Source organism: Marmota flaviventris, chromosome 9, assembly GCF_047511675.1.
Source record: "Marmota flaviventris isolate mMarFla1 chromosome 9, mMarFla1.hap1, whole genome shotgun sequence".
NCBI classification, from domain to species: Eukaryota; Metazoa; Chordata; class Mammalia; order Rodentia; family Sciuridae; genus Marmota; species Marmota flaviventris.
In genome coordinates this window covers 113,252,631-113,269,443 of record NC_092506.1, presented here as the reverse complement: position 1 = coordinate 113,269,443, position 16,813 = coordinate 113,252,631, and the positions used below count along the sequence as shown (strand labels likewise).

The following is a 16,813-nucleotide window of genomic DNA, read 5'->3' as shown; positions in this document are numbered from 1 at the left end:
GCTTTTATTTTTGTGTGTTCAGTGAACATTGCCTTTAATAGATTGTTAAAGATTATCAAAAGTGCCTTGCAAACTGTTAAGCTTTAAGACAAGGAGTAAAATCTTGGGAGTTTGGATGAAAGGAGATTTCAAAGACTTGTCCCCAAAGCTACCACTTTAGACTGCACAAAATTCTTTTTTAACTTCCCATTCAAAACGACTGAACTCAAGTTATATCATCAAGGTCCAAAAATATGCAGCTGAACCAGACTGTGAAGGGACTCATCCCCACACACTGCAGAGGCTGGTAACATTTCCAGAATCCTGAGGATGAATTCCCATTCAGGTTATGTGTAGCAGGGTTCAGAACATGAGAATGTGAATCTCAGGGTGTTCAGTGCATCCTGATACTGTTGGCCAGTCCAGGAAGTGTCAGGACAGGTTGACAGTCAACTCAGGTCCTGAATGCCAGACTCCTAAGGCAAGAGCTTCTCTTTTATAAAACATAATTCTTTCTTTCATGGGATGTTTTCCCCAATCCCCTTGAGACAGGATGCAGCTGATTTATTTGCATACCACAACTTGGCTCAAGTTGCTGAAATCTATATCCAACATAGTACCTGTGGACCAGGCTGTTTGAGGGTAACCCAGCCTACCAGATTCAACCACAACAGGAAGATAGGAAGAGAGAGAGAGAGAGAGAGAGAGAGAGAGAGAGAGAGAGAGAGAGAGAGAGAGACACTTCCCATGGGATGGAAAACCCAGACCTGCTCTGAGCTCCTCAGACCTCAGGCTCTCTGCTTGACTCTTTGCCCCTGGTCCAGATGGCTTGCTGCTGGGATTAAAAGCAAGAGGGCATTGCAGCATCAGGCATATGGACTACCTCCTTCCTAAGAGAGACACAAATATCCATGGGGCCTCCAAGAAACATGAAGGAGTAACTCAGAAATCCATGTTTATCAAAGAGCATGGAGGGAATGCACTGTGAATCACAGGACAGTCCAAAACATTCTGACCCAACACTGTCCAATCAGAGCAGATTGTGAGTCACACATATGAGCCACACAGACCACTTTCAACTTTCTAATAGCCACATTTTTAGAATTAAAAAAATACAAGTGAAATGAATTTTAACAATATATTAACTCAACATAGTCGAATGATTATTTCAGCATAATTAATAATTCACATGATATTTTACATTTTTTTCTTCATATTAAGTTTCCTAACCCCAGTATGTAATTTACATGTAGAGAACATCTCAATTTTGGATTATCCACATTTCCAGTGCTCGGTTGCAGAATAGGGCTAGTGGGTATTTTATTGGACAGCAGAGGTCCACTCATGAGCCATGAGATCCAAGTTGTGTACTTTGCTTTGGTTTTTTCATATGAAGTGAGAAAACATTACAACAACCTCACCTATTTTTTGTATTATGGTAAATAAGTCCACTGAAAACTGTGAAATCATATGTAAGTAATAGAGAACCATTATCAGTAATTTTCAGAGAATAGGGTCAGCACAGCATTTGGGATGAAAAAAGGTGTAAATAGTCTGGTATCTATTTCTTCATGTCATTTATTTTTGCATAATTAAGTAATAGGCTCTGACATGGCTCCCCCTTTTCTTTCTAAAAATCCTTTCTCCCTGTTCCCACTGTATGACTCACATGTGAGTGCTTAATTATTTATGAGGTGCTGGCCACTGCTGTGCCTTATTGACTCAGAGTTCACTGGATCACCTTTGTGTTCCCAGGGTGGGTGAGAGAATACTTCCAAAACTACTTGGTCTCCTGCTGATGTTCTGCATCAGGACAGGTAAATCTTAAGCAGAGGCTGCTTTGGACAACCAAAGCCAGGTAAATATCCAGATGGCTCATGGAGCTATTTGTACAGCTCTCCTCCAGCTGGCTTCTGGTGACCAGAGACAGGTACCAGCTGGCAAATGGGTTCTAAACATCCATTTCCTTGGGGGACCCTCTTTGCCCAGGATTAGTATTCTTGAGTACTTGAGGTTTCTCTAGTAGCAGGGGAGGAAGCAGTGGACTCATAAATATAGCCTTTGAACACCAACCCAGAACCAACATGAGAGGGGTTAAGTCAGTGCAGCTGGGTCTCTGCCCTGGCTTATTTACTAATTGTAGGTTGAGTATCCCTATTTCAAAAATCCAAAATCTTAAATGTTCCAGATCCCAAACTTTCTGAGCACCAACAATGATGCCAAAAGTGGAAAATTCCATACCTGACCTCATATGAGAGATCATAGTCAAAATACAAATGCATTAAAAAATTACAGAAAATTACTTTCAGGCTATGTGTATAAGGTGTATATGAAACAGAAATATGTTTAGACTTGGTATCTATCCCAGCATATTTCTCTCTCTCTCTCTCTCTCTCTCCATACACACACACACACACACACACACACACACACACACACACACATATATATATATATATATATATATATATATATATATACAAAATCTGAAATCTGAAACACTTCTGGTCCCAGACATTTCAGATAATGGAGACTCAACCTGTACCTGCATGACCTTAAATAAATGACTTCACTTTTGAGTCTGCTTAGCCTTGCATTCATTTAGTAATGTATTTAAACAACTATTAATGTCCATCATGTGTCAGACATTGTTCAGTGAACAAAAGCCCTGCAAACACCTTAGTGAGGGAGGTGACAAGAACTAAGAACTATTCAAGCAGGTTAAAAGGTGATGATAGAGTGCTACTTTAGATCTGGTAGTCAAGGAAGGCCTCTGAAAGAGGTGGCATCCATAAAGTCCTGAAACTTCCAAGAAGTCATACAACAAGATGGAATAGGAATGTTCCAGAAAGAAGCAATCTGCAGGCAGAGACTCTGAAGAAAGAGTGTGCCTGGGGGTCAAGGAGCAGCTAGAGTCTGTGTGGCTGGTGTGGAGGGAGGAATGAGCTAGGGAGGGGCTGGAGAACATGTGGGAGGGATGGTTGGGCCATGCTAAGGATTTGGGTTTTGTCATAAGCCATTAAAAGGTTTTGAGTAAGAGGGTTAAATATTTTGAAAGGATGACTGGATGTTTGCTGTCTGGAGAATTGACTTCAGGAGGGCAAGAAGAAGAAAGGCCAGGATGCTCTAGCAGCAGCTCAGGAAAGGCACTGCTGGCTTGGATGGGGGACGGTGGGGGGGTGGTGGTGGTCAGATTCAGGTGCAGCAGACCAAAGAATCTACGGTGGTGGGATCTGGATTTTCAACAAGCATCAGAAGCTTCATGTGGTCAGAACAGTTTGAGAGGCATTGCTCAGATCAGGTCTCCTCACTAGCAGGTGTTGGCAGAAATGAGACCTTGGTATAAAAACAGGTTATACAGGCAGAGAGGGAGGGGCACAAAGATGCCCAAGGGACCGGAAAGCCTGGGATGTGTGTTAGCTTTGCCTCCTCTTGATCCTTAAACAAGGCACTCCCTCAGAGTCCAAAGTGCCTTTCTTTATAATAATGGGGTTAGAATATCTACCTCCTAGGAGTATGTGTGTGTGTGTGGGGGGGGGAGCATGGGGGTATGTGTGATAAGAGAATATGAGAAAATGCCCTGTGACTGTTGGGAAGTATAGCATGGCAATTTTTCTCTCTGCCAAGAGAAATGCATTTGAGGTGCTCCTGTCCCACAATCTCTGAGATTTTATAAAATCCTAGAATCTGGGAAGGGGGCTGGGATCCCAGTCACTGGTTTTGGTTAGTGGATTGAAATGTGGGAGGGCTAGGAGTTCAGGTCTGAGACAGGAGCTCTCCCTCCCTTTCCCTCCCGTCTCTCTTCTTTCCCTGGATCTGTTTCCTCCATGACTCATCTACTTGCACTGTTAAAGCTCCTCAGAGATGATGCCCAAACCTACATTCCTGCTCCCAAATATTATTAGAACTTTGATTTCCAAAGCCTAGTAGACATTTTTATCTGGATGTTGTACTAATTGCTCACAATGAATCTCTAAGGGAATGTTGACATTCTTCCCTGAAGCATTTCTTCTCCCTGCCTTCCTATGTCTTCTAACAACATCATCCTTCTTCAAAACATCCAGGCTCCAGCTATATCTGATCTTCCCTCTCACCTACTTCAATATTTATCTACATAAGTCCTGTTAATCATCTCTTTGATATATCACTTATGTATCTATTCTTTTTGATTTCTTTAATTATTAGCATTACTCTAGTTCAGAACTTTATTATTTCCTATCTGAGACATATCAGTAACTTTCTCACTTGACTCTCTTGTCCCCATTCATGGTGCACCATGATTGTCAGCATACTAGTCTTTAATGATGTTCAGTGTCACTTCTGTGCTTAAAGTCAGTCTCTGCCCATAAAATGAATGGCCTATTTTCTTAGCTTGCCAGTTGGGACCATTTCTTGCTTTTTATTTTTATCTCCATGTGCTTTAGCCCAAGCATATTTGCCAGGAATTGTAAGATAATGAGTGAGACTAATGTTTTCTCTCTTTTAAGCCTTTGAGCATAATGGTCACTATCACTATTGAGCATTTTCTGAGTCCTTGGCACTGTCCTGGGTCCTTTCCCTGCAGTACCAGAGTTAACAAGCCTATGAAGAAAGTCTATGAAGATTTCTAAACACTGTTTTAGAAATGAGAAAGCTAGTACTCAGAGGGATTTAGAGCATTTGCCCCAAATGGGGAGGCAGAACGTGAAACTCAAGCTACCTATCTAGAGGCTGGGTTCTTTCCTTGCTTCTCTGATTTTTCTCCCCCTGGACTCTCCTCTCTTCATTTCTACAAAATTTCAGCCACCCTGGATATTTTTACTAGCATCCTTCCTAACACACTGTCCAACTGCAGCACTTCACTCCTGGCACAGAGAGCCCTCTTGCAAGCATTGCCTTCTCATCAGTTCTCCCCCTTATTAGAATGCTTTGGTCGTCTTTGCTCTGGTGAGACTCACCCAGAGATGTTAAGTATCTTCAACAGGACAGGGAGGAGTATCTTATTACTAAGTTTTCCCCAAAGGGGGCCAGACCTGTGCTTGGCCTGACACAAAATTGGTATTCCATGAGTATCTGCACAGGGTCCTGGGACCTCACTCTAAACTGGCCTCTATGGGATGCATATGGAGCCAGAGGTCCAGGTGGGTTTCCTGACCCTACTTCACCTCCAGCCTCCAGTTCTGCAACCTATCTTGCCTTAGTTCTCTATGACTGACCCAAGCTCCCTGGCCAAACACCAGAGCCTCATCTGCTGCAAATGCCCTATGTGCCAGAAGCTGCATAGTGAAGATCTGCATGACGAGGTCACCTGAGGAGGGAGGGTACCCGGAGCTTCCCCCAGCTCCATGCAGGTCTGGAGGACTTACCTGGATCCATTCATGTGGTCATACTCCCGCTTGACGTTGACCCTCACAGGCTGGTTGATCCATTCCTGTTGTGGTGGGAGAGGGTTGATTTTGTGGGGCTGCCCGTAGTCAGGACTCCCCGAAGCGGTCATGTCGGCCTTGGGGAGATGGGCCGCCGCTCCGTATGCTGAGTCAAAGAGGGACTGGTCGTCGCTCACCACCGACAGAGCCTCCTGTAAGGCCAGAGAAGAGACAAAGCCCAGTGTCACTCTTCACCTAGGAGAGTGGCATTCTCATTTTGAGCTGGCAGGGTGGCCCAGGGCTGCCTGGGAGGGCTTGCCCGGAAGTCCCCACGGTGCCATGGCTGATTGACTCACACTCCCAGGGGCACGTTTACCAATATGCAAACTTGAGTTCTCTGTTGGTTATTCTGGAGTTTGGGCAGTGAAGGAGGAATGGAACACAGAAGTGGGCTCATTTGTTGGGGCTATAGGATGGGAACCCCAGAAAGGAGAGAAGGGTTGTGGGAAGACAAACAGTGGTTACACCACATGAATGTAGGGTTGGGGTGGGGCTTGACCACTGGATCCTTTCAGACCTAAGCACTAGTGCCTTGTATTAGCTGTGTAGAGTAGTCAAACTATGAGGGGGGAATGAGAATGAGAATTTATTTTACAGCTGAGGTTAGTGAGACCCACTGAAAGAGGTCATCTAGCTGAAGGTCATACAAGGAAAGAGTGGCACTAAGGACTGTGGCTGGGTCAATTTAGTTTCCTTAGCTGTAAATAGGAGTAAGAATAGTTTTTTTTCACCGAGTTTTGGTGTGTTGGGGGCGGGGGGGATGCAGTTCAAGGAGGAGGTCTGGAATAGCTTAGACTAAATGTTCAGCAATTTGTTGAGAGCTCTGCAGCATGTGCTGGTGCATCCTAATTTAATTTTTGATGATTCAGCCTGGCAAAGAAGATGGGAGTAAGCATAGATACATGGAAGGGGCAGTCAGGGCTGCAAGTTATCCTGTAGCTATGGCCTACCCACCCATACTCTCCCTGAAACAGGTTTGGCTTTTAGAGGTCATGGATTGAGGGAGAAAGCCTTGCATTTTCCAGAGATTTCCACCAACCTAAAGATGAGGACAGGAGTCTCTCATTATTCTAAGTTATATTAAACCACAGGGATTCTGGGGTACAACATTTCCCATATAATTACATCAAATTCAGTTCACCATCTTTCAGAAAAAAAATGGTTTTATAATCTTTATAATCTATATGATTATGGAGAAGATTATAAAATAATCCATGAAAAATATTTATAACAATCTTTGGCACATAATAAATGAAAAAAATGTCAGCAATAACTATTCGTGTTCAAAGATTCCCGTAGGCTATTCATTACATGCTAAATTGTGCTCCTAAAAACTTGTTAGGTTGCAGTCCTAATCCCTAGTACCTCAGATTGAGTCTGTATTTGGGATAAGACCTTTAAAAAGGTGATCAGGTTGAAATGAAGCCATTAGGTGGACACTATTCCAACCTGATTAGTGTCGTTATAAAAGGAGGTCTGGACACACAAAGAAACATCAGGGATGTGTGTACACAGAGGCTAACCAAGCTAGTTGTCTATAAGCCAGGGCAACAAATTCAGAGGAAATCAATCCTGCTGGCAACTTAACCTTGGGCTTCCAGCCTCCAGATCTGTGAGCAAATCTATCGTTTAAGCCACTCAGTTGCTATGTTGCTATGGCAGCCCTAGAAAATATATACACTGCCTTTACTTAAAAACATAATAATAAATGAATAGCACCTCTTAAGTCTGAGATTTGTCTACATTCTTTGTGGAATTCACATTCCTGCCTTGAAGGTCTCCTCCAGAACAAATGCCTTCCAGATGCCTGGCTATCCCTTCTTTCAGACCTGAGATCTGCTGGGACCCTTCATTTTCCACCTGATGTTCTTATATAATGCTCAGAGGAAAACTGTGCCTCTCAGGACCACTTTTCTTTTGTTTATTACATCCACTGTTCATTTTAGTTAAGGATCAATCCTGGCTCTACATACCCCCAAAATGTTGAACTGTTACCTGGGTACAAGGCATTATAGGTCCAAATCGAAAAGTATGACATTATAACCTCTCAGAGGGCTGACTCTGAATATTTGAAATTTCTTGGGTTCTACACAACAGGGGCAAAAGGCACATGACCACCCAGGACCCACAAGTGCACTTTGAGTGCTAAAGGTGAAGAGTGATTCCCATAGTTCTGATACAAAAAGCAATAACATTTAGCCATCAGGTGTCATCTTTTGCTGTGGAGAGTGGCCTATACTCTTGGTTTATCCTGCATGAATCTTGCAGTTTCCAGCAAAATAATCTCTTCTACTTCACTCCTCTAGGTGTCAGGGGAATAATATGGAATAGCAGAGGCAAAGAGGTCTGGGAGGCAGACCAGGTCATAGGAATGCTCTGGTGAAGGGCAAAAGGATCCCATTATTATCACCACAAAAGAAGGTAAGCCAAAAAACAGGAGAAGTCAGGATTACCAAGTTCAAGGTGGACACACCAATGGCAAAACAAAGATTTGCAGCAAAAAACTTACAACAGGAAACTGGGGTTCAAGAGACAGACCTTAGAGAGACTTCTTAAGGAAGTGAGCAATGCACAGTGAGAAAAAAAAAATACATCATGGGACAGAGTGTAGGTACAAAACTGGTTTGAACTCATCTCGGAATAGAAGTTTCCTTTAGAATGTAATTCACAATCAAAAGAAACTTTAGTAAGGGGCAATGTCAGAGGAAGAGAGTGATCCACTCAGAATGACCCTAATTCTGCCCATTCCATGGTCCTGGCCAGGCACAGGCACCTCCTCTGCCTTCCTCTTTCAGACTCCTCCTTGCTACACACTTACACACTCTTCCCTTATCTGGTCCCCAGTGCACAGTGCCTGGTCAACTCTAGCTCCTTTGAAAGTTGTGAATACTGTGGGGATCCAGCCACAAACCTCAAGACTCATATGCACCATGGCAAACCTACTCTTTTCCACCAACTCAGTTTTGCCCTACCTGCCTACCCTTATGTTTCATGACGTTCCCGTTGACACAACTTCTGGCCAATTCTAACTCTTATCACCGCTTCACTAAATAAATCCTACTCATATATACTTTCCCTCTTGCTGTGACTACCCTTTCTTTGCCCTTTTACCCTGATGCACAGTCAGTCCTTGCCATTCTGTAAGTTACATGAGTCTTCCTCAGTCCCTGCAGCCTTCTCTGAAAATACATTCTGACTCCTTTGACCTTTTAAAAGCCTGGTGAGAACACTTCTTGAGCATATGCACACACGTGCATGCATCACACACACACCATACATAACACACACCACATAACACACACACACACACACACACACACACAGTAGAGAAAAGAATTGATTGTTGATGGAAATTGGAAAAAGAGAGAAGATCAAGGAGAAGGTTCCCTGTCTGGCTTGTTGCTCTGAATTTGAAAATCCAATATAGTGAGGGGAATTTGCTGAGGGTGACAAAATAGAAATTGAAGATTTGGGGAGCTGGGACCTCAAACAAGCTGATTTGGGACCCAGGAAAAAAATAAGAATTGGAGAGATTATTCTTGCTGCCTTTGTAGGTAAATAGCACGCCTTTGCCATTCAAACCTGAGACCAGGCTCTTAACAAGCATATTGTCTCTTTATGTTGGGCAGTGTTAGTGAGATCCTTCTCCAAACTGTTTTGGGGATAGTAGGCTTCAATGATAGAGATGGGGTGGAACAGGAGAAGGCAAACAGGGGAATTGGTGATGGGTGATGGCAGTGGCCTCTGTATCACTGCTGGGGACCCAAAGTCACTAAGGTAATTTGATGTGGGTGCAGGCACTGGAGGGCAGCTCTCATCAGGTGAGCAGCCATGTCCTAAGGCACTTCCATTACAATATCTGCTTCTTGTTATACATGTTATACATGTGAAGCTGTATATCAAGGCTTACTTTATGTGTCTTTTAAAGCTCTTTACTTAAACTCTTAAATGTTTGTAAAGTTTAAACTTAAAACTCTTACTTGTACTTAAAACTCTTTACAGAAATGAGCACATTGCTGATATTCAATAAGCATTTAACACTTGCCCAATAGACTGGATACAGGACAAACATTAACATACAAATTCACAAACCACTTTTAGAAGAATAAATTCCTTTAGTTTTTAATGAGTTTGCTTCTCCTATGAACTTGGGGCACTGATGATCTAATTCAGAGAAGGAAAGATATGAGTCCATGTTGCTTTAGACTATGCTACATAAAAACTGATTTCAAAGTGAGAAAGGTGGGAGGAGTGGGTTCCCTGTCCCTGTGTGCACCAGCTTTGGGGGTCCTTCTTGCCCCAGTAGTTGTCATTATGAAAGGAATCCCTGCAATAGTTCAGTAATTTGGATCCTTAGAAGCACCTTTCCATTGCTGAATACTGGCAAGGCTGGGACTGAAGGTCAGGTGCTCTGGTCCCTCAGCCACTAAGCCCTGGACCAAAAGGATGGCATGTAGTCTCTGCTCCCAGCGGGGAAGTGTGCCCACACATTAGTATCCCATGGTGCCTCTTTCCCAGAGGGCTCCAGCAAGGGAAATTGCTTGGCTGGCAGTTTTGAGTTCTGAGCTAAAGCAGATGACCCACATTTGGTCCATAGAAATGCTTCCATCCCATAATCCCCTGCTGGCACGTGAGCCAGAGGGTTTATATGGCTGATGATACACATGTCTGGGTGAGAACATGCCTTCTTACCCAATTTTGGGAAGGTGCCTTTGGCATATCAACTTATTGCTTGTAATACACTTGTGTCATCATTACAGAAAACAAATAGAAATAGTGGACAGTCAGCAAAGCATTATTAAGTGTAAAACACTGTTTACATTAATAATCTAATTTAATCCTCCTAGCAATTACATGAGAGGTGTACTTTTATCACCTCAGTTTTTTTTTTTCCCAGATGAGAAAATATATACCCAGGGAAATGAAATAACTTGCTCATTCACACTGGAAATGAATGGGATCTGGGATTCAAATCCAAGTCTGCTCCCTGGGCATGTAACCACCATCATTCACCAGTTCTTTTCTGGGAACTTTGTCCTCCCAGTTGGATCATAAGTTCTTTAAGGGTAACTGTTCAGCCTTGGGGACCCTATTGTCTGATTCCAAGAAGGTCCTTGTATGCTCTCAAAATCTCCCCTTTACTTAAACTGGCTCTAGGGTTTTTTTATATATAAGTTTTTAAATGTTTTTTTTTTTTTTTAGTTTTAAGTGGACACAATATCTTTATTTTACATTTATGTGGTGCTGAGGATCGAACCCAGCGCCTCACGCATGCTAGGTGAGCGCTCTACCACTGAGCCACAACCCCAGCCCCTAAACTGGCTCTAGTTTGACAAAGAACTAAACTGTCCTTCATGGACATTATGTGCATCCTTTAAGACTGGACACAAATGTCCCCTCTTGGAGAGGCCCTCTGACACTTTCAGACAGATCAAACCATTTCCAGCCCAGGATTCCTGTACCACCAAGGTCATTTCACACCACATTGCCACAGTCATATACCATCACTGCTCTTGGACCCATGAGCATTATTTATTTTCTGATTATTACACTTGAGCCCTCAAGTTACATAATAATGTTCTGCTTAAGTTTCCTCTACCAGTGCCTAGAGTGGTGCCCAGTATCCAATAGGTACTAAATAATTATTTCCAAATGAATGAGTCAGTGAAAGTGAATTCATAAATGGAAAAATTGCTTGATTATTATTCACTGACCCATTCAATGGTGCAGGTTTGAAACCATTTTCAACTGCATGTAAGACTCGGGATGTGAGCAAAAGAGCAGGTGCTCCTGCCTTGTCACCAAGATGGCTCCAGCACCTAGCACAGGACCCCGTATGACAGATGCTCAATAAGTGTCTGTTGCATAAATGAGTTAGTTAGTAGATATATGAAGAAAGATAAATAAGTGTTTGGAATGCAAAAAAGATAAATCTTACACCTTCTGTAACTTCTTGTTCATGGATGGTAATTTTCTAAATACTACCCCCACTTCTTACTTTATTATTTGTATTCTCTCTTAAATATGGAAGGAATTTAACTGGTCACTCAGAAAAAGTTGTGAGCATCTGAAGTACCTTACTCCCCAGCCCCCCACCACTCTCCCGAGCAAGGGAGATGGTCACCTGAAGTTCTGTTCCATGCTCTTCCTCTTGCTTTTGACATCTTGGAAAGATGTCTCTGATAGTATCTTTCCTTCCTTGCAGAGGAAGACATCTTTCCATCTTTCCCTTACTCTGCACTTCTTCCCTCAGACCAGTCTAGGGCTTGCTATTCCTGTGTTCTACCTTTCACCATTAATTTTGACCAGAAGACCCTGGTAAATTATTTGCCTGGTCTCTGACTGAGGCAGAAAGAAGAAAGTACAATTCTATTAATCCCTGTAACAGATGTTTACTGAATGCTCACTGTGTCTTGCATGTTCGGGAGTCACTGGAAATAGACTAGTATTCCATGATTAACAACAACAACAACCTTTCAAAAAGTTCAAAATTAGCCGGTTTGGTGATAAGAATTAGAATTTGAAATATGAATCTGCTGGCCTCCTAAACAAAGCCTATTTCTTTATTCTGCATTTCCATTTTCCTTTCAAACCATACATGTTGTTCATGGCTCAGCCTCTCCTTCTCTCATAGTCATGCAAATGAGAGGGGGAAGCATCTATTGCCAAGGCAATGAAAATTGTAGGTGGCCAGCACCTGCTTACTTTGCTGTTTACACAACGTGTACTCAATCAGAATATCAGAAGAATGCTCTGTGTCTGATTATGAATTCAGTATATATGATAAATTCACTTATTTTGGAATTTATCCTATATAAGTGTGTTTATGTATATATATATATGTGTGCATGTATATATTTCTTTTCTTTTAACAATCACACATGTATCTTCTATTATTTGCCTTCCTCATATTAAGTCAAATACAACTCTCCATTTTTGTCAGTTGAGTGATGGAGGATGTGGTCAGAGCATTGCCACAGGATGGCCTGGCTGATTATGAATGATGAGCCAGAAAGCTCTCCAAGCAGCTTAGCTAAAGCCTCCAAAGTGGCAAGAAAGGTAAAAAGGGTGCTTTGAAGATCTCCTAATTCTATTCACAATACACAAAAGAAATTTTCATCATTGTCCTACTTGCAAGAAGGATGCAAACAGCATCTGCAGGTGCAGGTAAAATGGGTAGAGGAGAGAGAGTCCTAGCTGCCATGATGGAGGAGAGACTTCCCTTTCCTTTATTCATCTTTACACTTAGGTTGAATTTTTATTTCCAATATAGGGAATGACTCAAGACATAGGGCCTAAGAAGCACTGATTTCCCATGGTATCTTCTCCTTTTATTCCTCTCTGTCCTGACCTGAATCTCAGCAGGATGGTTTTCTGTGGCTGATGAGCTTTGCTGGAGGCAGTGGGTGAAAGGAATGTCAAAAACAACCAGACCAAGCTCCCTGCTGCTGCCCCTGCTCAGTGGGTCCACGTAGCTGCTCTGAGTCCAGGGCTCTGGAAAGCTAATCTCTGGCATATCCGTTACCCAGGTCACCACAGGGAGCACACGGGCTTTGGCTTTTTATTACATTCTTTGCATAATGACATGAAGTCCCTTGTCTTGCCAGCTCCAAAGCATACAAAATGCAGACGAGATTCTTGGGAGCAAAGCCCTGTCTTCTCTGCTTTGGGAATCCAGCAGGCACTGCAGACTAGAGTGGGGGTCACTCCAAGGTACATCTCAAGTTCCAAGAATGGGTGACTGCTTTTAGCTAAGGCCCAGCCTTTTTCTTTCTCCCCCTCAGTTACCAGCTATCTGCCCATTTCTTACACTTTATTGCCATCCTCTAGAGGGCAGAGGAGAAAATGGAAGAGAAGGTAGTTTTCCTAGAAAGTTGGATAAGCAATAAGGTGGGAAACATCAGCCAGATACCAAGTATGAAGTAAAAATTCCTTTGCACGGGGCATAGATGTCTTTTCCTCCAAGTGGTCATTGCAATGTTTCCTATCTTTGTTTCTCCCCATCAAGAGGCAGAGTTTATTTCCCTTCCCTTTGAACCCAGACAAGACTTTTTGATTACTTCATCAAATAGAATGTTATAGAAGTAGCCTTGCCTAGGTTGGTTCAAGATAAGGAAATCAATAAATGTAATTCATCACATCAATAGACTTAAAGATAAGAACCATATGATCATCTCAAAAGATGCAGAAAAAGCATTTGACAAAATACAGCACCTCTTCATGTTCAAAACACTAAAAAAACTAGGAATAACAGAAACATATGACAACATTGTAAAAGCTATCTATGCTAAGCCCCAGTCCAACATCATTCTAAATGAAGAAAAATTGAAAGCATTCTCTCTAAAAACTGGAACAAGACAGGGATGCTCTCTTTCACCACTTCTATTTAACATAGTTCTTGAAACACTGGCCAGAGCAATTAGACAGATGAAAGAAATTAAAGGGATACAGACAGGAAAAGAAAAACTCAAATTAGCACAATTTGCCTACAATATGATTCTATACCTAGAAGACCAAAAAAATTCCACCAGAAAACTTCTAAAACTAGTAAATGAATTCAGCAAAGTAGCAGGATATAAAATCAATATCAATAAATCAAAGGCATTTCTATATATCAGTGACAAATTCTCTGAAAGGGAAACAAGGAAAACTACCCCACTTACAATAACCTCAATAAAATAAAATTAAAAACTTGGGAATCAACCTAACAAATGAGGTGAAAGACCTCTACAATGAAAACTACAGAAAGCTAAAGAAAGAAACTAAAGAAGACTTTAGAAGATGGAAAGATCTCCCTTGTTCTTGGATAGGCAGAATTAATGTTGTCAAAATAACCATACTACCTCCTTATATCAGATAAAACATTCAGCATTTTTTTTGGGGGGGGGGATTGACTAGCATGCTGACTCATAGTGAGGTAGAGAGGGGGGAGCATGGGAGGGATAGATGAATTCTAGATAGAGAAGAGGGGTGGGAAGGAAAGGGAGGAGGAAAGGGATTAGCAAGGATGGTGGAATGTGATAGACATCATTATCCAAAGTACATGTATGAAGACACAAATTGGTGTCAACCTACTTTATATATAAACATAGATATGAAAAATTGAGGTATATATGTGTAATAAGAATTGTAATGCAAAAAAACTGAAAGTACATGTATAAAGACATGAATTGGTCTGAACATACTTTATATATAAAGATATGAAAAATTGTGCTCTGTATGTGTAATAAGAATTGTAATGCATTCCACTGTTGTGTATTTAAAAAAATAAAATCAATTAAATAAAAAAATGACATAGTACCAAAAGCATTATATAGATTTAATGCAATTCCTATCAAAATCCAATGACATTCCTCATAGAAATAGAAAAAGCAATCATAAAATTCATCTGGAAAAATAAGAGACCCAGAATAGCTAAAGTGATCCTTATCAAGAAGAGTGAAGCAGATAGCGTCACTATACCAGAACTTAAACTATACTACACAGAGCAATAGTAACAAAAACAGCATGGTATTGGCACCAAAACAGAGAAGTAGACCAATGGTATAGAACAGAGGACACAGAGACTAACCCACACAATTTCAGTTGTCTTAATTAGACAAAATTGCCAAAAACATACATTGGAGAAAAGATAGCCTCTTCAACAAATGGTTCTAGGAAAACTGGAAATCCATATGCAACAAAATGAAATTAAACCCCCATACCTCACCATGCACAAAAATCAACTCAAAGTTGATCAAGGACCTAGAAATTAAATCAGAAACCCTGTGTCTAATAGAAGAAAAATAGGCCCAAATCTCCACCATATTGAATTAGGCCCCAACTTCCTTAATAAGACTCCTATAGTGCAAGAATTAAAACTAAAAATTAAGAATGGGATGGATTCACACTAAAAAGCTTCTTCTCAGCAAAAGAAACAATAAGTGAGGTGAATAGAGAGAGCCTTCAGCTTGGGAGCAAAGTTTTACCACTTGCACATCAGATAGAGCACTAACCTCTAGGGTATATAAAGAACTCAAAAAGCTAAACATCAAAAAAACTAAAAACAAAACAAAACAAAACAAAAAACAAATAACAAATAACCCAATCAATAAATTGGCCAAGGAACTGAACAGACACTTCTCAGAAGGAGATATACAATCAATCAATATATATAAGTTTAACATTGCTCTGTAGGATAGTTTAAGCAATTAGAGAAATGCAAATAAAAACTACTCTAAGATTTCATTTCACTCCAGTCAGAATGGCAGCTACAATAAGTATTGGTGAGGATGTGGGGAAAAGGCACACTCACACATTGCTGGTGGGACTGCAAAATGGTGCAGCCAGTATGGAAAGCAGTATGGAGATTCCTTGGAAAACTGAGAATGGAACCACCTTTTGACCCAGCTATCCCACTTCTCGGTGTATACCCAAAGGACTTAAAAACAGCATACTACAGGGACACAGCCACACTCATGTTTATTGCAGCATAATTCACAATAGCTAAACTGTGGAACCAGCCTAGATGCCCTTCAGTAGATGAATGAATAAAGACAATGTGGTATATATATTAAAAGAGAATAAAATCATGGCATTTGCAGGTAAACAGATGAAGTTGGAGAATATAATGCTAAGTGAAGTTAGCCAATCCCCCAAAACCAATGCTGAATGTTTTTTCTGATATAAGGAGGCTGATTCATATTAGGGTTCAGAGGAGCATGGGAGGAATAGACAAACTCTAGATAGGGCAAAAGGATGAGGGGGGAAGGAGGGGGTATGGGGGTAGGAAAGACGGTGGAAAGAGATGGACATCGTACCCTAAGTACCTGTATGAAGACATGAATGGAGTGAATATCCTTTGTATACAACCAGAGATATAAAAATTGTGCTCTATATGTATAATATGAATTGTAATGCATTCTGCTATCATATATAACAAATTAGAAAAAAAAAAATGGCCTTGCCTGACTTACAAGGCTAGATGGTAAAAGGCATTACTACTTCCACCGGCTTATCATCATTCCTTTGTTCTCTTGGGGGCCTTGGAAATGAGCCACCATGCTGTAAGAAAGCCCAAATTTGCCAGAGCAGAAGAACTATATGGAGAAGTCCACACTGAGAGGAGCTGAGGCCACCAGCCCACACTCAGCAACAACTTTCAGACTTGTGAGTGATGAACCTCCAAATGAAGGTTGACATAACTCATGAGCATCAGAGTTGGTTCATGACACTAGTCATTTCTTTGTAGAAATTGGAACATTTCCTATCAGAAACCAGTCACCAAAGAACCCATATTCAAAGGACTCAGAGATGATTGAATATTCTTACTGAATTGTTTGACAACAGTTGGCAGGCATCAGCACCATGGCTGACCAGTGGAGAAACTGAGGCACAACGCATAACCATACTAATTTCATATGGTGAAAGAGAATCAATTTCAGCCTGAC

General features: G+C 41.4%; 1 protein-coding gene across 2 annotated transcripts in view; it reads right to left on the bottom strand.

The window, feature by feature from the left end:
- Positions 1-16,813, bottom strand: part of Fli1 (Fli-1 proto-oncogene, ETS transcription factor) — a 119,908-nt gene that overhangs the window by 47,642 nt on the left and 55,453 nt on the right. Inside the window, exon 2 of one of the 2 annotated variants that reach the window (XM_027945466.2) lies at positions 5,325-5,536. In XM_027945466.2, the coding sequence (XP_027801267.1) occupies positions 5,325-5,536 (212 nt within the window). Of the gene's footprint in view, positions 1-5,324; positions 5,537-16,813 lie in introns of those variants that run through there. The other variant, XM_071616858.1, reaches the window with a different exon arrangement.